The sequence below is a fragment of the Megalobrama amblycephala genome, linkage group LG22 (assembly GCF_018812025.1).
Source record: "Megalobrama amblycephala isolate DHTTF-2021 linkage group LG22, ASM1881202v1, whole genome shotgun sequence".
NCBI classification, from domain to species: domain Eukaryota; kingdom Metazoa; phylum Chordata; class Actinopteri; order Cypriniformes; family Xenocyprididae; genus Megalobrama; species Megalobrama amblycephala.
Window position 1 is genome coordinate 5,676,269 of NC_063065.1, and position 22,095 is coordinate 5,698,363.

At 36.5% G+C, this 22,095-nt stretch overlaps 1 protein-coding gene and 1 long non-coding RNA gene across 5 annotated transcripts in view; one reads left to right on the top strand and one right to left on the bottom strand.

Annotated features, from left to right (window-relative positions):
* The first annotated feature begins 469 nt into the window (after positions 1 to 469).
* Positions 470 to 22,058, top strand: LOC125257648. 3 transcript variants are annotated; one of them, XR_007182439.1, is made up of 6 exons: positions 470 to 970; positions 1,085 to 1,240; positions 9,465 to 10,128; positions 10,237 to 10,304; positions 21,720 to 21,839; positions 21,920 to 22,058. It is a non-coding gene; the product is annotated as an uncharacterized LOC125257648 (long non-coding RNA). The 3 variants fall into 3 exon arrangements; XR_007182438.1 differs by lacking the exon at positions 10,237 to 10,304 and having other exon boundaries at positions 9,465 to 9,554; positions 10,001 to 10,128; XR_007182437.1 differs by lacking the exon at positions 10,237 to 10,304.
* Positions 16,434 to 22,095, bottom strand: part of LOC125257647 (matrix metalloproteinase-16-like) — a 75,883-nt gene continuing 70,221 nt past the window's right edge. For both annotated transcript variants that reach the window (XM_048174216.1, XM_048174215.1), the window contains 3 exons: positions 21,905 to 22,055; positions 21,714 to 21,829; positions 16,434 to 18,542 (listed from right to left, as the gene is read on the bottom strand). In XM_048174216.1, the coding sequence (XP_048030173.1) occupies positions 18,214 to 18,542; positions 21,714 to 21,829; positions 21,905 to 22,055 (596 nt within the window). In that variant the 3' untranslated portion in view covers positions 16,434 to 18,213. The remainder of the gene's footprint in view (positions 18,543 to 21,713; positions 21,830 to 21,904; positions 22,056 to 22,095) is intronic.

Consider the following 22,095-nt stretch of genomic DNA (forward strand, 5'->3'; position numbering starts at 1 on the left):
CCGTGACTGTTCTTGAATGGCCCAGCCAGAGCCCTGACTTAAACCCAATTGAGCATCTCTGGAGAGACCTAAAAATGGCTGTCCACCAACGTTTACCATCCAACCTGACAGAACTGGAGAGGATCTGCAAGGAGGAATGGCAGAGGATCCCCAAATCTAGGTGTGAAAAACTTGTTGCATCTTTCCCCAAAAAGACTCATGGCTGTATTAGATCAAAAGGGTGCTTCTACTAAATACTGAGCAAAGGGTCTAAATACTTAGGACCATGTGATATTTCAGTTTTTCTTTTTTAATAAATCTGCAAAAATGTCAACAATTCTGTGTTTTTCTGTCAATATGGGGTGTTGTGTGTACATTAATGAGGAAAAAAATGAACTTATATGATTTTGGCAAATGGCTGCAATATAACAAAGAGTGAAAAATTTAAGGGGGTCTGAATACTTTCCGTACCCACTGTATAATTCATAATTCATAATAATAATAATAATAATAATAATAATAACATTTATTTTAATTCTATTAAGTATATTTGAAAGTATATTATTAAAATAAAATAATACTTTATTAATAAAATAAAGTCAGCAATCAGAAACGCATGAAATGTAAGTAACACACCACCTGAAATGATAAATACACCTAAAACATTCATTACTCACAGTCCCATAAGCCCCTGCATTCATTTTCTTGTTAACTTGAGTTTTGCTTTCACGAGCAGGTAAATCAATAATGATTGAACTTCCGAAAACAAGAAAGCAGCAAACTGTCTGTGTGATAAACAGGCTCGTCAACTCTATTAATATATTTAATCAATGACTAATGAGGCGATGAGTCAATTCTTATTTATCGGACATGCTGTCTTCACACAAACTGACAAATATGTCAGGACACTCCCACACAGTTTACTAATATTTATCAGAACCGACAGGAGCCATAAAGTCGAGGACAATGTGCTGACGTGTCACATCTGCTGGTAAGCAAACAGTTATTTAATCAAGTGTTTCCTGTGATCATCATTGCGTTTCTCCTCTTGCCAGGTGTCTGATGTGTATCAAACACTTTCCTGATTTATTCTCCTTCCTCTCAGAACTTGTAATTGGTGTGTTTCCGATTAACAAGGCAACCAGGAGTCAACTCAGCTGATGAAGAAGCCTTCAGAGACCGCAGCCAATCAGAGCTCAGCTCCTCAGCACCTCTTAAGAGTTACTGAGTGTGGTTCATTATCTGCTCTGATTTGCATGAGGTAACTGGCGAAGTCTGTCATATGTGATGCAAAATTACTCATGACTTTGTTTTGAAGAATTAGAGATCATCTACAGAGTGGAAAAATGAGAAAATGTTAGAATAATAGAAGAATAGCCATGCTATATTTTCCAAATATATTGGCTATATTGTGAAACATTCAGAATTGAATTGAGAATGCAGAATGAGGATGCAGAATTGCTATTTGATTTTGAAAACAAGGAAGTAGAATTGAAATTGAAAAAAAAAAAATCAAAAGGCAAAGTTTAAGACAAGCTCTGAATGTTGGCTCGACAAAAACTTTTTTTTCTCTCACAAATGCGAGTTTATCTCACAATTCTGACTTTTTTTCTCAGAATTGTCCAATAAATCCAATTCTGAGTAAAAAAGTTTATATCACGCAATTGTGACTTTATAACTTTCAATTGTGACTTTATATCACGCAATTATGATTTTATAACTGGCAATTGTGACTTTATATCACGCAATTATGATTTTATAATTCACAATTGTGACTTTATATCACGCAATTGTGACTTTATATCACGCAATTATGACTTTATAACTCGCAATTGTGACTTTATATCACGTAATTGTGACTTTATATCACGCAATTATGACTTTATAACTGGCAATTGTGACTATATCACGCAATTGTGACTTTATATCACGCACTTGTGACTTTATATCACGCAATTATGATTTTATAACTGGCAATTGTGACTTTATATCACGCAATTGTGACTTTATATCACGCACTTGTGACTATATCACGCAATTGTGACTTTATATCACGCACTTGTGACTATATCACGCAATTATGACTTTATAACTCGCAATTTTGACTTTATATCACGCAATTATGATTTTATAACTCGCAATTGTGACTTTACATCACGCAATTATGATTTTATAACTCGCAATTGTGACTTTATATCACGCAATTGTGACTTTATATCACGCAATTATGACTTTATAACTCGCAATTGTGACTTTATATCACGCAATTGTGACTTTATATCACTCAATTATGATTTTATAACTCACAATTGTGACTTTATATCACGCAATTGTGACTTTATATCACGCAATCATGACTTTATAACTCGCAATTGTGACTTTATATCACGTAATTGTGACTTTATATCACACAATTGTGACTTTATATCACGCAATTATGACTTTATAACTCGCAATTCTGACTTTATATCACGCAATTATGATTTTATAACTGGCAATTGTGACTTTATATCACGCAATTGTAACTTTATATCACGCAATTATGACTTTATAACTCGCAATTGTGACTATATCACGCAATTGTGACTTTCTATCACGCAATTATGACTTTATAACTCGCAATTCTGACTTTATATCACGCAATTATGACTTTATAACTCGCAATTCTGACTTTATATCACACAATTATGATTTTATAACTCGCAATTGTGACTTTATATCACGCAATTGTGACTTTATATCACGCAATTATGACTTTATAACTCGCAATTATGACTTTATATCACGCAATCGAGACTTTATAACTCGCAATTCTGACGTATCACAATTATGATTTTATAACTCGCAATTATGACTTTATATCACGCAATTGTGACTATATCACGCAATTATGACTTTATATCACGCAATTATGACTTTATAACTCGCAATTATGACTTTATATCACGCAATTATGACTTTATAACTCGCAATTGTGACTTTATATCACGCAATTGTGACTTTATATCACGCAATTATGACTTTATAACTCGCAATTCTGACTTTATATCACGCAATTATGACTTTATAACTCGCAATTCTGACTTTATATCACGCAATTATGATTTTATAACTCGCAATTGTGACTTTACATCACGCAATTATGATTTTATAACTCGCAATTGTGACTTTATATCACGCAATTATGATTTTATAACTCGCAATTGTGACTTTACATCACGCAATTATGATTTTATAACTCGCAATTGTGACTTTATATCACGCAATTGTGACTTTATATCACGCAATTATGACTTTATAACTCGCAATTGTGACTTTATATCACGCAATTGTGACTTTATATCACTCAATTATGATTTTATAACTCGCAATTGTGACTTTATATCACGCAATTGTGACTTTATATCACGCAATTATGACTTTATAACTCGCAATTGTGACTTTATATCACGTAATTGTGACTTTATATCACACAATTGTGACTTTATATCACGCAATTATGACTTTATAACTCGCAATTCTGACTTTATATCACGCAATTATGATTTTATAACTGGCAATTGTGACTTTATATCACGCAATTGTAACTTTATATCACGCAATTATGACTTTATAACTCGCAATTGTGACTATATCACGCAATTGTGACTTTCTATCACGCAATTATGACTTTATAACTCGCAATTCTGACTTTATATCACGCAATTATGACTTTATAACTCGCAATTCTGACTTTATATCACACAATTATGATTTTATAACTCGCAATTGTGACTTTATATCACGCAATTGTGACTTTATATCACGCAATTATGACTTTATAACTCGCAATTATGACTTTATATCACGCAATCGAGACTTTATAACTCGCAATTCTGACGTATCACACAATTATGATTTTATAACTCGCAATTATGACTTTATATCACGCAATTGTGACTATATCACGCAATTATGACTTTATATCACGCAATTATGACTTTATAACTCGCAATTATGACTTTATATCACGCAATTATGACTTTATAACTCGCAATTGTGACTTTATATCACGCAATTGTGACTTTATAACTCGCAATTCTGACGTATCACACAATTATGATTTTATAACTCGCAATTATGACTTTATATCACGCAATTGTGACTTTATATCACGCAATTATGACTTTATATCACGCAATTATGACTTTATAACTCGCAATTATGACTTTATATCACGCAATTATGACTTTATAACTCGCAATTGTGACTTTATATCACGCAATTATGACTTTATAACTCGCAATTCTGACGTTATATCACACAATTATGATTTTATAACTCGCAATTGTGACTTTATATCACGCAATTATGATTTTATAACTCGCAATTGTGACTTTATATCACGCAATTATGACTTTATAACTCGCAATTGTGACTTTATATCACGCAATTATGACTTTATAACTCGCAATTCTGACGTTATATCACACAATTATGATTTTATAACTCGCAATTGTGACTTTATATCACGCAATTGTGACTTTATAACTCGCAATTGTGACTTTATATCACGCAATTGTGACTTTATAACTCGCAATTCTGACGTTATATCACACAATTATGCTTTTATAACTCGCAATTGTGACTTTATATCACGCAATTGTGACTTTATATCACGCAATTATGACTTTATATCACGCAATTATGATTTTATAACTCGCAATTGTAACTTTATATCACGCAATTGTGACTTTATATCACGCAATTATGACTTTATAACTCGCAATTGTGACTTTATATCATGCAATTATGACTTTATAACTCGCAATTGTGACTTTATATCACGCAATTATGATTTTATAACTCGCAATTCTGACTTTATATCACGCAATTATGATTTTATAACTCGCAATTGTGACTTTATATCATGCAATTATGAATTTATATCAGACAATTATGACTTTATAACTCACAATTGCGACTTTATATCATGCAGTTGTGAGAATTGCAAGATAAAATGTCACAATTGCCTTATTTATTCTTTATTCAGTGGCGGAAACAAGCTTCCACAGATTTCACAGTTTCACAAACAATTGCAAAGAAACTGCAAGTAACATTGAATTAAACATGAAATTTTGAAATTAATTTTTCTGTTTTGAATTTTGTACAACCCTGATGTACAACAGTTCATTTCCATCTTGAGAGCGAGTTTTGGAGGCTTGTTTACCAAAGTGAACACCAGGAATCAGGTATACAAAAAATTAAATTTGACAGTAGTAATATTTCCATATTTCTACTAAATACAGAGATGTTTTTCTTTCATTAGTAATCAGAATTATGTTAATGAAAAGTCCACAGCAGGATTTTGCAACCTTCACAGCATGAAAATCAAACGACGACATAATTTTCCCCTCATTTTACCCTCTGACCAGCTCTCATTTATTCCCCATCAGCAGCCCCTGTGCTCCAATCAACATAATCGGTTTCAGTTTGACCCACATCTACAGCCAAACAATAAGTCTTGACTGAAATTTTGCGTTTTTCTCCTTTTGTGAAACAAATTAGAAATAAATCAACCCGCTCGTCTGAACGTCAGGCGGCCCGGGCAGACATATTAACGTAATTTACATGAGCACCACAGGAGATTCAAGTCGACCGCTGGCCAGGTCTCATTAAATTAACGTGATAATGTCCTATTCTAATTTACAATTACTCCCTGCCATCAAAATGATGCTATTGAGCCCCGGATCCACCCTGCTGTCATTGAAAATCAATGATGTAACGTTTGCTTGAGCTCACAAGAGGTACAATTAACTGATCACATTATCCTAAAGAAAACTCATTCCAGCTAATACAGTGTTTATCTTGGTCCTCTGAATGATTCACAGGGAACCTAAGGGGCAAATGGTACATGATCCATGCACTATTGGGATAATCACTATTACGGTTACTCATACTTGGGGTTAAGGATTTGAACAAACCCCTGGGATGATCTGGGATATGTTTAAACAGTATCTGAATATAGTGCAGATTGTGCAACTTGTTACCATTACCCACATTCAGCTATGTAATATACATAGTAAACTACCTTTCAACGTTTTTTTTTTAAAATAAATTAATACTTTTATTAAGCAAGGATGCATTAAATTGATCAAAAGTTACATTAAAGACATATAAATGATATATAAATGTGTCTTTTTGCATTTTTGCAAAGCAAGTGTACTGTAAATACAATTCTGCTCAGGATTGGCTCAGTACAAAACCTTAGAGAACACCCTTGCAACCACATAGCAACGCTCCGACAAACACCTTGGCATCATGGCAGTGGCTTTTACATGAGTAGGCATCACATTTTTTCAGAAAATATAGTTCATTTATTCACAGTTGATTATGTACCATAATTAGCACTGCGCCCTGTAAAGAAGTCCCATTAAAGATTGTTTCAGCAAAATGATAAAAAAAAAGAAGGAAGGAACACAGTCTTTCAAAAGCATTCCATCCATCTGTTCGCTCTCCTCTTTTATGTCCTGATATATTTTATCCTTGCCTATTTACTTTATGTCCATACATTCCAAGAATAAAGAGTTCACATGACTGTAAAATGAGATTTGCTCATTACGAGTTACAGCAGTCTAGTGCCCCACAGGTCTAAAACTGCTCATTTAGTTTCATCTCTATCATTTCTCTCTCTCTCCATCCTTTAATTGCCATCTCTTCCAAGGTCTTCTCTCTGTATCTGCTCCCTTGACTCTATAACTGAATATTTGTGGCTATGGATTACATCGAGTATGTGTTAGCTTTGACTGGTATAGATTTCAGATGAATAAATAATGAATTAAAAAATTAATCATTTTTGCATTGAACAAAGGGTCGAACCGGCATCTTTTCTCATTTTAATTTACGTTAGATGATTTCTGAGGTGCGTGTCAGTCTGTTGATGCAGATCTAGAGCTTGGATCTATTTTATATCTACTTATCTAAGAGTGTTTTGGTTTGTGTAAGTTTATTGTAACTTATGTAACTGTTTTGCAGGATAGGTCAGTGTCGTTTTCTATATTCATGTTTTTTTTAAAAAATGTATTTATTCACTCATATTACCTAAAACCTCTAAACTAAACAAAGGCCGCATTTACATTATATGGTTCAACTGACCCAATTCAGATTTTTTCCTCCCATGTGGCATAGATCGGATATTACCCATGAACGTGTAAGCAGGAAAAAAGCATATGGATTCTGATTTTCTCAGATCAGTTTCAGGCCTCATTCATATGTGGAAATAAATCTGATATGAATCGGATACATGCATGTGCATCTGCCACGTAAGCGGACAGATCGGATATCCCCGTCAATGCGAGTCATACGTCATTGAAAAAGCAACGGTGGCGAATGACGTCAACTCATGACTCTTTTCAATGGTGCAATGGAGGACCCAATGTTTTGCTCACCTGGTGCAGAAAGCAAAAGCTTGTATTTTCATTTCATCTGTGTCCATTGCAAATTGCAGCATTTTTACTTCCTTTTAAGGTGGCAGTTGGGGCTCAGACCTGAAGGTTGAAACCAAAGGTTGTAGGTTTGAGTCTCAATGCTTGCAGGAAATGTAGGTGGGGGGAGCGAATGAACAGCGCTGTCTTCCACCCTCAATACCCACGACTGAGGTGCCCTTGAACAAGGCACCTAACCCCCAATCACTTCCCAGGTGCCGCCGTGAATGGCTGCACGCTGCTCCGGGTGTGTGTGTTTACTGCTCATAATGTGTGTGCACTAACTTGGATGGGTTAAATGCAGAGGACAAATTTTGAGTACGGGTTACCATTCTTGGCTTTCTCATCTCTTTGATTTTTTGGCCTAAGCTTTTCCGGGTCAGTATGTCTAGCTTTGGTTGTTTCGCCAAGTAAGCTTGTTTTTTTTTTAAAAAATGGATATAGTCAACAAATTGGAATTGGGCTTCAAGACCTGCAGTGTAAATGAAGCCAAAGTCGTCATCCTCACAGAATGGCAGTACTGTTTGTTCCCTGCAGGTCATTGAAGTCATCTGTACACTCCTTGAACTAATATGCTTAAAAGTATCACCACAGCCACTTTTGAAGTGATGGTTCCTTCACAGACCATTGCGCATCAAGAGTGCCAGGTCAGCTTCAATAAATCCCTCATAGAGGAAATACATTATTTATTCTTTTTTCTTTTCTTTTTTACCCTTCTAATGCAGAATATATCAATGACTCCAAATATTTGAACACATGAGCAACACTTGAAAATATCTGAATGTAATAGCATTAGAAAACACATATCTGCAAACAAATGATGCTAGAACTTCTCGGAGGCATTTATGCAAGGATGTCATTTTTGTCAGATGCTTCCATTTAAAAAATTCTAAATACAGACAGGGGTTTTCATTCTGTGATCTGGAGGTGCAAAAAATGGGACACAGTTATTATTATTATTCTATTGTATTATTTTATCTTCTAAAATGCATTTTCAGATCTATCAAAGTTAGCATGTTACCTTGAGATATACATCAAATATGCAGTTTTACACACATTTAATGAATTTTATATTTTTGATGTCTGAGAGCAAAATGTTTTATTCAGGTTTGTACATCTATTCTAAACAGATGATAGAATACTGTAGTGCAAGGAAAATATAAATACAAACTATTTCATTTTGGAAACATGTTTAATATTTAACACCACAATATTTTATTTAGCACAATGCTTAATATTGTTCCACACATTGACACATAGATGGGAGACCCTGGTATAAAAAACGGTGAAAACTCTACTAATATACTTACTAATATAACTTGCTACTAAAGTGTTTTTTAAGCTTTAGATAGCTATTTTTCTTCATTACAGTGTATGTTTTAAGGAAGTTATTTGTAAACTTTTTTTTATATCTACTTATTTTCAGAAGAGATTTGGTTTACAATAGCTTTCTAAATTGCTTCTTTGTTCTAAAAGTGAAAATACTCAGAAATTTTATTCTACCCCGCCACAAACAAAAGGAAATGCTGACTCCATTGAGTGCTATTAATTGCTTTCCCATTCGTTCTGCTGATCTCCTGAAGATTAGATTGTAGCGCTTTGTCAGACGGACTCATGTTATTAATTATCATTCCACTGCAGTTTCGGTCAAGGAAATTATATTTCTGAGAGAATCATCTGAAATACAATAAGAGCTCTGGGGCATATCGTGCATTAGAAATGAAGTGTATTAACCTGTTTAGGACCTCTTGTAGACACTCTACGGCATTACACTTTGATTGTCATGTTTTTTTTACCTGTAATTTTGAAAGATGATAATCGTATAGATGAATGTGATATTGATGTTTTTCCACAGTGCAGCCTCAGACACTAAACAGCTGTCTTGTTGCATTTTTCTTCAGGTTGGAAACCACAAAAGATCAGTCAGCCCAGATATTTCCAAAACATCTCTGACATGTTTGGAAAGTGTTTAGAGATCATGAACTTACAAGTGTATGAACAATTCACGTGTTTTTTCCCCAGTTGGTTCAGAACCACCAGGGAAATAGTGAGGAACACACCAGCTGTGAACATCAGTCGAACATGAAACTGACTCAGATATTTGTATCTAAGGTAAGCTTTTCCACTGAGTTTCTTAAATGTTGGTTAAAGTTCTGTCTGTTCTTCTCGCAAAACTTTATGGCTTCAAATGACTTGGAATATAGTGGCCACACCCTTAAAAATAAATGTTATTTATTGGCATCTATGGTTCCATGAAGAACCGTTAGCATCCATGCACGGTCATGAACTTTGATGGAAATAAGCTATGTGAAGATTCTTCAAAATTCCCGTTTTGTGTGGAAGAAATAGTAATACAGGTTTGGAAAACTTGAAGGGGCTTGAGTTTTGCAGTATTGATCGGAATGTTTTATTCACCTCATTGCTGAAAATCTCAATACTTTATTTTGTATTCTGTCCTTTCATTCATCCCTAATTCTTACTATTTTACACCATCATCATTTTCCCCCTCTCTATTCTAAGTAAGCTAAATGTTTCAGCAGCTACCGTCTCTGTGGCAGGTTAAATTAGGCAGAAATGATCACTCCTGGGAGCTGAGAGGATGCGGCAGGATGTGTAAAACAGACGGAGGAAGAATCCCAGTACCTGGAAACACATACTCTGTTCTCTAGAAAGACAGCTGACCTAGGTATTAAATGTAGAATGGAAAACTCCTCCATTATATAGTATTTGTGTTTGGATGTTTGCCACTGATTAATGTCTCGCACTCAAGTGAACCATGCCTTGTATTGATTAGTTCCCAGAGAACATGTTTCCAGCCTGCAGGCCTCCAGTTAAATGCTGATCATTAAAGCAACAACAAAGGTTAGAACCATTAGCAGGGCCACATGCAATATTGCACAAGTCCCTGAGTGGACTAATCAGTTACTGGTTTAATCAGGTTTTCTTTTCTAATGCATTGAGTAAGTCACTAGATATTTAGGATGTTTGTAGAAGGTGTCGGTGAGTGCAGAATGCATGATATGTCTGGAGGTGGAAAAAGTGAGCGGAGTCTGTAGTTTATTAGGGAAGCATGATTAATGACTGCTGAACGAATTACGAATTAAACCGAGTAACCGGAAAAAATATGCATTAGACTGATATACAACAAGCACATGGATACCCCTAGTTTAGTTTAATGAATATATTTAAAATAACAACCCAAAGGTGGGCCTGTGAAGCTGATGTTCTGTTGAATTTTGTGACCGTTCTCATAATGTAGTGATGGTAAGATTGGGATTGGGTTTAGGATTAGCTCAATACAGCACCTACGTGTAATGAGGCCAGCCAGTAAGAGCTGTGCGAGTAAGCCTCACTCCCCTGGCCTCAAGAGGCACATTAGCGACAAGGCTGTGGACTTTAGCTTCCTTGTTAGTGCACCCACCTCCCATGCCAGAAACAGCAGTTCAAATCCTGCTCAGAGCAATGCGAATAGAACCAGAGTGGTTACATTGGTGCCGTGACCCGGGTGGGAGTGAGGTTTTGGGGGTTAGTGTAACGGAGGCCAGCTAGTAAGAGCTGTGCGAGTTAGCCTCACTCCCCTGGCCCCAAGAGGCGCATTACCGACAAGGCTGCAGATTTTAGCTTCCTTGTAAGTGCGCCCACCTCCTATGCCGGAAACGATGGTTCAAATCCTGCTCGAAGCAGTGCGAGTAGAACTGGAGGGGTTACATTGGTTCCGTTACCCAGATGGGAGTGAGGTTTTGGGGGTTAGTGTAACTGAGGCCAGCTAGTAAGAGCTGTGTGAGTAAACCTCACTCCCCTGGCCTCAAGAGACACGTTAGCGACTGACGCTGGAGGCTGCAGATTTTAGCTTCCTTGTTAGCGTGCCCTCCTCCCATGCCAGAACTGGTGGTTCAAATCTTGCTCTTGGTGCAAGTAGAACTGGAAGGGTTACATTGGTGCCGTGACCCGGATGGGAGTGAGGTTTTGGGGGTTAGTGTAACGGAGGCCAGCTAGTAAGAGCTGTGCGAGTAAACCTCACTCCCCTGGCCCCAAGAGGCGCATTACCGACAAGGCTGCAGACTTTAGCTTCCTTGTAAGTGCACCCACCTCCCATGCTGGAAACGGCAGTTCAAATCCTGCTCGAAGCAGTGCAAGTAGAACTGGAAGGGTTACATTGGTTCCGTTACCCAGATGGGAGTGAAGTTTTGGGGGTTAGTGTAACTGAGGCCAGCTAGTAAGAGCTGTGTGAGTAAACCTCACTCCCCTGGCCTCAAGAGACACGTTAGAGACTGATGCTAGAGACTGCAGACTTTAGCGTCCTTAGCATGCCCACCTCCCATGGCAAAAAATGGCGGTTTGAAACCCGCTTGGAGCTGTGCAAGTAGAACCGGATGGGTTATATTGGTGCCGTGACCTGAATGGGAGTGAGGTTTAGGGGGTGAGTGTAATGGAGGCCAGCTAGTAAGAGCTATGTGAGTAAACCTCACTCCCCTGGCCTTAAGAGGTGCATTAGCAACTGATGCTAAAGGCTGTGGTATTTAGCTTCCTTGTTAGCGCACCCACCTCCCATGCTGAGATCAGCAGTTAGAATCCTGCTCGGAGTGGTGCGAGTAGAACCGGAGGGGTTACATTGGTGCCGTGACCCAGATAGGAGTGAAGTTTAGGGGGTGAGTGTAACAGAGGCCAGCTAGAAGAAGCTGTGCAAGTTAACCTCACTCCCCTGGCCTTAAGAGGATCATTAGCGACTGATGCTAGAGGCTGCTGACTTTAGCTTCCTTGTTAGCGCCCACCTCCCATGCCAATGTTTCAATTCCTGCTTGGAGCGGTGCGAGTAGAACCGGAGGGGTTACATTGGTGCCGTGACCTGGATTAAACGAGGAGCATTTTTGCAAATCATTTGAACAAATGATTCAATGATTCATTTGAAGAGAATTGTGGCATAAAAAAAATCTGTCACTTTTCGCCACCTACTGGTGTAACTAATGAAGTAACCTGCTAAAAAGGGTCAGTGAACGAATCTGAACAATTTTTTTGTAAAAATGTCTGAATATGTGGCAGTCTGATCAAATAATGAGTACAGAAATCTACATTAGGCCTACTTGTCGGGAAATTAAAGTGATTGAATGCGTTGTATTGTTGGTTACAGTATTCCACACAGCAATCTCTTTATTGTACTGCACATTTTGCAAAAATTAATAGGTCATGTCGTTATTCGATTCATACAAATGTAGTTTTTAGTAAGCATAGTATAAAAATATGCCGTCTGTTGGTAGCTTGTGTGGGTGTTTGCTGTTTCTGTGTGAGCAACTCTTGTGATATTTCAGAAAAGTCAGTAAGGCGTGGAGAGTAGAATGAACCCCACGAGCAAGTCAATATTCTGAGAAATGGAGCTAATTTCTTCCTGCCGTTTGAATCACTTTAGCACAGTCCGACTAATGAGGATAATGAGCTCTCACTGCAGTTGTGGCTCCTAGCTGGGCTGCATCGATGCACATCTGCCTGGAGACAATCATAAAGACGTTATGTATCAATATTTTCAAAATCTCATATATAATGTAATTTAAAATAACACTAAGCGCTTTAATTAAAAGGACTTGGTAATTACAGCAACATATTTACAGCCTATTTAAATCTATCACTTACATTACGAAATAGAACGTTTTCATAAAAATACCCTGGAAATGGTGTAAGATTGGAGGATAGATTTGGCAACATCTTAAAAGCCTATTCACACAGATTCTTAATTTTTGACATGAAAAACATGCCCGATTTAAAAAAAAAAAAAAAAAAAACATATTAGTTTATTTTGGGGTCAAAAAAAAAAAAAAGTATTTTTAGCTTAGTTTCTGTTTTTACCAGTTATATTCACAGCTGAGGATGAGTGATGTTTGGACTAGGAATGAATCATAATGAATCAAGCACAACAGACTGAAAATGAGAAACATGATGATGGTACAGGTAGATGATCACAAAAATGCTCAGGGGAAATATGTTCAAATGTGTTTATTGATCAATGAAATACAGACAGAATGAAAAAGTATAAACATGTTTTTCAGACTTTGTTTCCTTCATTTGGAATCGTTTAACATAATCAGGATGGCAAGATGATAAACAAGACAATAAGGATGATTGAGAATAGCACAGATGCTGATGAGTTTGAGGAATTGAGATCATGATATCATATCGCAAAGCAAACAGAAAACCACATCCTTGCTAAAGTTACAGAATCTGTAAACATGAATCAGGGTCTAGCACCAACATGTAGCCAATGGGCGGCACAACCTTTGACACCTGACTTAGCTTAAGCTTAAGGCCTTCACAGAACACACAGGAAATTTATACGCTATAGCGTTTAACACACTAAACTACCAATCCATGCACCATCACGGCTAGTGCTACATGAGCGCGAATACATTATTCCTGCGCAGACCATCGTCAAATCAAGTGTAAGTCCATAAGGTCTAAAATAATAACAGCACCAAAAGATTACAGGATGACGCTCACCAGTGTAGGTCCATTTAGCACCACAAGTTCTGTCGGCTTGACAGAACACTTTCAGAGAGAGACCAGACTCACTGTTCTTACACCAAACACACAGAACCACAGATTAGCTTCTTAGCGAATACACATAAGCGTTGCACGCTCTTCTGTTTGACATTTCTCACAAAGGATGATCAACTAGTCGACTAGACATGAGTTTAATTAGACATTTTTCTTAAAGGTTTAACATTTTTGTTGCCATTTAAAGATGAATTTAGACTTGTTTTAGCACACTTAGCTTTAGCATGATTTTCAATGTAGCTTCCATCGAAAAACAAATTCATCATCTTCGACAACAACTTTCAAGAAAATCATTGTCAGATGAATATTTATTTTTACTAATATAATAAAAATTAATTGTGAGATGAATATATGTTTTTATTAATTTAATAAAAATGCATTTTTTTAAATGACTAATATTGTAATTGTTTATATTTTATGTACACTACCATTAAAAAGTTTGGGATCAGAAAGATTTTACATTTAGAAATTTAGAAATTAGTACATTTACTCAGTAAGGACGCATTCATTTGATAAAAAGAATAGAAATATATATATATATATATATATATATATATACACACACACACCAAATCAGCATATTCAATAGATTTCTGAAGGATTATGTGACACTGAAGACTAGAGTAATGATGCTGAAAATTCAGCTTTGATCACAGAGATAAATTACATTTTAAAATATATTCAAATAGAAAACTTTTAAAAAAAAAATTGTAATATTTCACTTTTTTTTTTTTTATCAAATAAATGCAGCCTTTATGCGCATATGATACTTCTTTCAAAAATAATAAAACATCTTACCAAGCCCAAACTTTTGAATGGTATACCCAATTTTTGGCCTTGTGTTGTATCTTGCTTTTTTTCTGTCATTATGTTTTAACATGGCATGTCAAGTTAAAACAGTGTTGAAAAATGACTTTCGAGATCTCCGCATTGTTCCTCTTGTGCTCCATCTAGACATTTTTTAAATGCAAAAATGCATCCTATGTGAACACCTCCCATTAAGACACACATCTGATGTCTGGTGGACATAAACCCTAATCCTAACTCTAACTAGTCGACTAGTCATTCCGACGTCCCACCAAATAGTTGATTTTTAAAATATGTAGTTTTGCACATCAACATTTCTGGTCGGTTTAGAGTGATTAACGTTTGAAAAGCAGTCAAAGTTTTCCACAGACAATAATTCAGGTCATTTACTGCTTTAATCTCTCATCTTAGCCGTTATGCTCACAGTAACCATGGCCGCAGTGATTTTGCTGAGCTAGATTTGATTTGGAACATAGATGGCAGTTGGATGCCCGAGCTGAACTCATCCGCCATGCCAGCGCTCCGAGAGCCAATCAGAATGCGCATGGGCCGTGTCTGTCTCTGTTTACTTTCGCACTTGGCGAGTTCTAAATGCCTCTGTTCACCGCCGTCTCATATTTTATGCTCTGATTCTTATCATACTAGCTAAATATAACCACAGGATACACACCACCTTTATGATACTCGATTTTTGGTATTATTTAATGATTGCCTTTTCCTCTCAGTTCTTCAAAGCTGAATTTTGTTTGATCGGCTGGGATTCTGGGAAATGTTCAGATGCGATCATGCGTATGTGTACACACACACACGCGCACACACACACACACACACACAGAGAGAGAGTAAGCAAGAGAAAAGATCAGAAAAATGTGCTGTAGTTCTACCATGGTATCAGATGGTAATACTATGGTAATTTTGAAATATACCATAGTACCGGATTGTATGTACCATTTTATTTACATGGTACTTCCAAGAATATCATGGTACTACCATAATATCTAAAATACCATGGTACATGTTCAGAATACCATGATACTACCATGATAAAATGTCTAAAATACCATGGAAGTACCATGGTGCATATTAAAAGTACCATGTCAAATGTCCAGAAGACAATGCATGGTACCATGTTCAAAATACCATGATAGTACCATGGTAAAATATTTAAAATATAGTAGTACCATGGTGCCATGTCCAAAATACTATGGTAGTACCATGGTAAAATGTCCAAAATACCATATTAGACACCATGGTAGTGGTAGTACTATGGTACCGTGATCAAACGTCATAGTATAATGTCCAAAATACCATGGTACAATGTTCAATACCATGGTAGTATCATGGTACAATGCTCAAATGTCATGGCACAATGTGTAAAATACCATGGTATTATTCCATTTTATGGTACTCATGTTCAAAATACCATGGTACATTTTTGTTAGAAAAAAAAGAAAGGAAAGAAGTGTGGCAGTACCATGGCAATACCATAGTGTGTTGATATATACTGTGGTACTGAATGATAACCATGCTAAAATACTATGGCATTACCATGGTATTTTTGTAAGTTTAGAGAGTGGATGTTTATATTTTCCCAGACTGAATATGTATGTACAGTAAATGTGAACAAATCGCTAAAAGGCATTTTAATCATATACTGATTAATTTATTAAGTCTGTCAGGACGGTTTGTCCCAAACCGAGTCATGAAGTACATGAACTTGAAGAATATCCCATTTTTTTCCTTTTTTTCTTAAAACAATGAAAAAGGAAAAAAAGAAAAAGAAAAAATCTAGCATCGATACAGACACACATTCAAACACTGCTTGTTAGAAACACGCATATAGTTTCCTTTAGATCGCGTACGTTTTCTCTCGCGTCTAAAGGAAACGTGCCGGATGACAGCTTAGCACTTTAAGTACCACTTTAAAGTTGAGGTTGAGACCATTCGGTTTGTTCAAATGTACCAAAACAAAAAACATATAAAACGTTAATGCAAGCAAATAACTGTATGTTCAAACATCCGTTCGATGCAAAGGACCGATCTAGAGTCAGACTGCGAAACATGAACCGAACTGAGAGTTCTGACTCCGTAAAAAAAATAAAAATAAAAGTATCGCCCGATCCAATTGCAGAAACCGCCGATCACAAGCAATGGTGAAACGTTACATGATATATCCTTGATTTTCTTCTCGGTTGATAATAAAGACACAGGACTGGATGTGAATGCTTGCATACACTTTTGAATCAAGCGCTGTCCTGAGTTGCTCTGGTGGTTCTGGTTCATACTTCAAGGTTCTAGGATCCCATCCAGACCTAAAAACAAGGCAGTCCGAAGGAGATGACATGCTTGAACAGCAACCTTTCGGAAAAAAGGGAAGATACGAATTCTCAAATCTCTGTCTGTGCAAACACGACCAAACGAGTGAGCGTTAAGCACGATAACGGTTCAAGCACTTCCTTTGCAGTTGCAATTCCACCGTCGGACGGAAAAAGCGTAATAAAATATTCGTCGCTGCAGTGGCTTGGTCTTCCCTCTGTTTTGACTGATATGCTTCATGTTAGGCAGAGGTTAAGGAGTCCCGCCCCTGCTCCAGCGGCCGGGCGGCCCTGCAGTGCAGCCCCTGGCGAAAAATGAGGTTAACCACGATCTCCGATCTCAAAGGGAGCAAAGCAATATTGCGCTGCCTTTCTGACAGACAAAGAAAGCGGCGCTCAAAAACAAACGAATAAACTAAAACAAAAGCAAACAACACAATCCATAATTAAGGCTGTTAAAAATATTGCAGAATATTTTGGCCCCTGTTTTGAGACAGACTGCCACAACAGTCAAAACTTCCCCCACTACATATCACTGCAAAATATTTCGAGCAGGGAGGGAAAAAATAAAAGCGTATATAGAAAAAGAAAAAAAAAAAGAAAAAATTTGTGAAAAGAAAAAGAAAAAAGATCCTCTTTGGAGAGAAAGTCTTTATTTGGTCTGGGAGTGTTTTAAAGGGAATCGTAAATATCTCTGTTTGAAAATAAATTATAGATCGGAGCCGAGCAAAAATCTGAAAAGATAAAACAAAACGACTCCTGTGACGTTTTCGTTGAATTTTTTTCGCGTTTCAGCGTGCACTTGTAAAACCTAAAGGTATAGCAATCAGCGTTTCCACGTCGAACAGTGGCACTAGACGTCGCAATGCACCGTGGGATCTTTGCAATCCCTCAAGTCCTACAGCGGGTGCACCGGGGCCAATGGGAGAAGAGAAAGGGTTTTTTTTTTTTGGGAGGGGGGGTTAGGGAGGGAATGCGCCCCTCATCTCCTGGAGAGGGGAATCAAAGCAAAGACCCTCGCTGTTCTCCTTGAGCGAGACGCGGGTCGAGAGCCAAAGTCCGCAAGTTTAGGGTGTTTACACCACTGTGTCTAGTGGCTGTCTGACTCACACCCACTCCTGCATGGAGCGTTTACAGTACAGTATGTGTCGTGGCGTACCCTTCCTCTTGAACTGAAAGACGGTGTAGATCAACACCAGCAGGCAGAGCGCCAGGATGCAGGGTATGACGATAGCGATGGCTTTGACCGTGCTGGCTTCGTTGTCCAGTTTAATCACGACGTCCTCGTCATCCGTCGGCTGCAGGTCGGGGTCGATGGGTGTGAGGTCGCATCCCATGAAGTCTTTCAGGATAGAGCGAGGGTAGCCGGGCTCCACCCGCAGCCTGTGGTTGTTGAACTTCCAGTATTCCTTACCCTTGTAGAAGTACGTGAAACCTGCAAAGCATCAACGTAGGGGACACGTGTAAGATGGTTTTGTATTTATATTGGGTATCTAATTCATGCTCATTTCCACCTATTTTTACATTTTTGATTACATTTGCAGTCATGTAAATATAGTCTATAGCAAATCTTAAACTGAATATCCATTTTTCATACTGTACATAATATTGTGATGCCTAAATTAGCATTTAAATGTATTGATTGATTTGTTGTTTATATTTTGTAAATATATAAATCTATATAAAATATATAAAAATATATTTTAAAATTATATATGTATACTAATATATATATATAATTATAAATTATATAAAAAATATAATTTTCACATTTTTAAATATTACAAATATAGCTCATATATATATATATATATATATATATATATATATATATATATAATATATGTATGTGAATATGTATTTTATAGAAACAAATATAATTTTCACATTTTTGAATACTAAAAATATAGCTTATATATACATATATATATGTGTGTGTGTGTGTATATATATATATATATATATATATATACATAAAGCTATATTTTTCAATATTTAAAAGTGAAAATTATATTTTATATAATTTTATATTTTTCATATTTACTTAAATTTTTTTAAATCATTTGATTTTCGATTGAATCTGTTGATTTTTAGTTTTGTTATATTTAAGTTTATTTAGGTTTTATTTTTATATTTTTAAATATTTAAAAAAATATATTTACAATTTTATATAATTTTATATAACTATAATTTTATATGTTTGTTATATTTAGTTTTTTTAATTTTCAAAAAAAAATCCATTTTAATTTTTCATATTTAGCATTTTTCCTTTTAAAAGTTAAATTCATTTTGAATTTTAAATCCTATTCATTTTGCTACCATTATGATGCATGATTTTTATTTTTTATTTTATCCTATTTTTATTTTATTAAGTACTTAAAAATATATTTAAAATTTTATATCATTTTTTTATATATTGTTTTTTTTTTTTAATTTTCAAAAAAAAATAATTTTCATTTTTCATGTTTAGCATTTTCACTTTCCTTTTAAAAGTTAAATTAATTTTGAATTTTAAAACCTTTTAATTTTGCTAACATTATGATGCATGATTTTTATTTATTTATTTTTTATATTATTTTATCCAAATTCAAATCCAAGTCGAAAACCTAGAAGTTCAGACCTGCTGGAATAGACATTGAGCCATGGTGCACATGTGGGCAATGCAAGTTCCAACCTGACATTTATCCTGATCCCATATCTCCCCAATAATTTCCTGTCACTCTCCACTAAATCTGATGAATAAAAATTCAAAATCCTTGAAATAAAAATGTTCCATACCGGAACAGGGGCTCAGTGTGATTTGAAAGACACTAAACCAAAGTGAATGGCTTATCGTAAGACCGCTGTGTTATCATAAAATCTATACTTGCAGTAAAACAGGACTAGAGCTGAAGAAAAAAGCTGTCCTTTCCGATCTCCCCATGATCGGCTGGCCATGATGACACATAATTAGGGTCAATTTTCTCTACTCTGTCTCGCCCACAGAGGCCTTTTGGGTAACGTGCAGAGACAGGGCTGAAAGAAAGCCCACAATCGCTTTCAAAGTGTGGTTAGCCAAACAATTTCCCTGGAATATCAATCCACCCTTCACGCTCAGATGATCGCCTGCGTCCACGGGCAAACCTGGCACCGGGGCTGGGCACAGATGGCATGTGTGTGGCTGTCGACCTGCGAGCCCGCAGCTATGGACTGAACTCATGCAAGACGTACCCACCTCGAGAGCCCCTACAGAGATTACCCTGAAATGCACAACCTTTCATAACTGTGTTCTTGTACGCAATGAAAATAGGGCAGTGTAAATGAGAATTATATGGTTTGAAACTGCTTCATATTGGACAGAAAAGATTCTGAATCATTTGCAGTATAATATCTGCATGGGCTGTTTGTAGTTTATCATGCTTTTTTAACTTTCTTTAGTGTGTAAAGTTGCTGGTTTGCATGGAAAAATTTCTGTCTTGAGTTTTCTTCCGGGAACGAACACATCACAATATTCCTTATTTAAATAGGTATATGCAAAAAAAGGGGGGCGAGGCATGGTTTAGTTACGTTAGTAGTGTTTTGAAACTTGCAGTTATGACAAAGAGCGTGACATTTCCGAAACAAGCTTAAAACGTTTGACCAACCAACCAATCAGAGCACATTGTGCTTTTCGGAAGGAGAGGCTTCATAGAGAACTGAACAGAGCGTTACTGACAGACTGGAAAGAGAGGGAGCGCCTGCAACAGTGTGAAAATATGTCATGCTTGAACATTCAAGCATGAAAACCTATTCTAGTAGACCTCAGAAAACAAAATCAAGATTTATAGGTCACCTTTAAATTAGTTAGCTCACCAGTCCGTGTAAGTTTTGTATATGTTTATATTCTTTGTTGGTTAAAGTTATTTTTTATAGCATTTAATTTTTAGATTTTCCCTCAGCTTTTACAACTGTTTTTTCCTTTCTCTGAACGGCATTTTATGTTGGTCCCAAATTTGGGTCGTAACAATATACCCAAATCTTTTTCTGCCATTTTTGCCTTTTTACTCAGAATAAAGTGGAGAAAAGACAGGAAATTCTGGGAAGATGATGAGGCCATGAGATTGGGAAATGTTGCAAGCCGGATTCAAACTCATGTCATCTGCATGAGCACTAGTGTTGTCAAAAGTACCTACTTCGATAAAAAGTCGGTACTGAAATTTTAAAAATGTGACGCTTTCAGCGCTGTTGAGCGGATTCGTAAACACCTCTGATTGGCCATTGTGTTCATGCACTCAACAGATATATCTGTGATTGGCTACAATGATCAATGCACGGGAGCGTTTGAAAGCACACGGAAGTGTTTGAATTTGACAGCGGTCCGCTGATAGATATTTTTGTATCTGTGTAAGCGCTCAGTGAAAAGTGTCATCGATGACTATTTAGAACATGTTTTTGAAGCATTGATCATTGTAACCAATCACAGACATATCTGATGAGTGCATGAACACAATGGCCAATCAAAGGAATCCGCTCAACAGCGCTCAAAGAAAAAAAAAATTCAGTACCAACTTGGTATCGAAGTTTTGTTAAAATGACTAACAACTTAAAACTTGACTGAATTGCATTAAAGACTACATTATAATCTTACCGTTAGCTTTGTCCACAAATGCTCCCTGCGGAGAATCTGGAACACCCTTCCATACTGTGATGGACTTGGGATAACCAGGATCCATCGTTCTCATGTCTTCGTTATATCTCCAATACCTGCATATAGGTAAGTTAAGAAAGTTACACACAGACTCACACACACAGATGAACGCTCACATGCTGTGCACATACCTATCTCCTTTGAAGAAGTAGGTCTTGGCTACGTCCTCCCACCAGACGGCTGTCTCTATACTCTGTGCTGGCATGCCGTTTCCAAACATTGAGATGTCCTGGGGGTAGCCAGGCTGTAGCATTGTGTCCTTGAACACCCAGAACTGCTTCCCTAGAAAAAGCACAAGAACAAAGGAGAAATCAGGAGATTA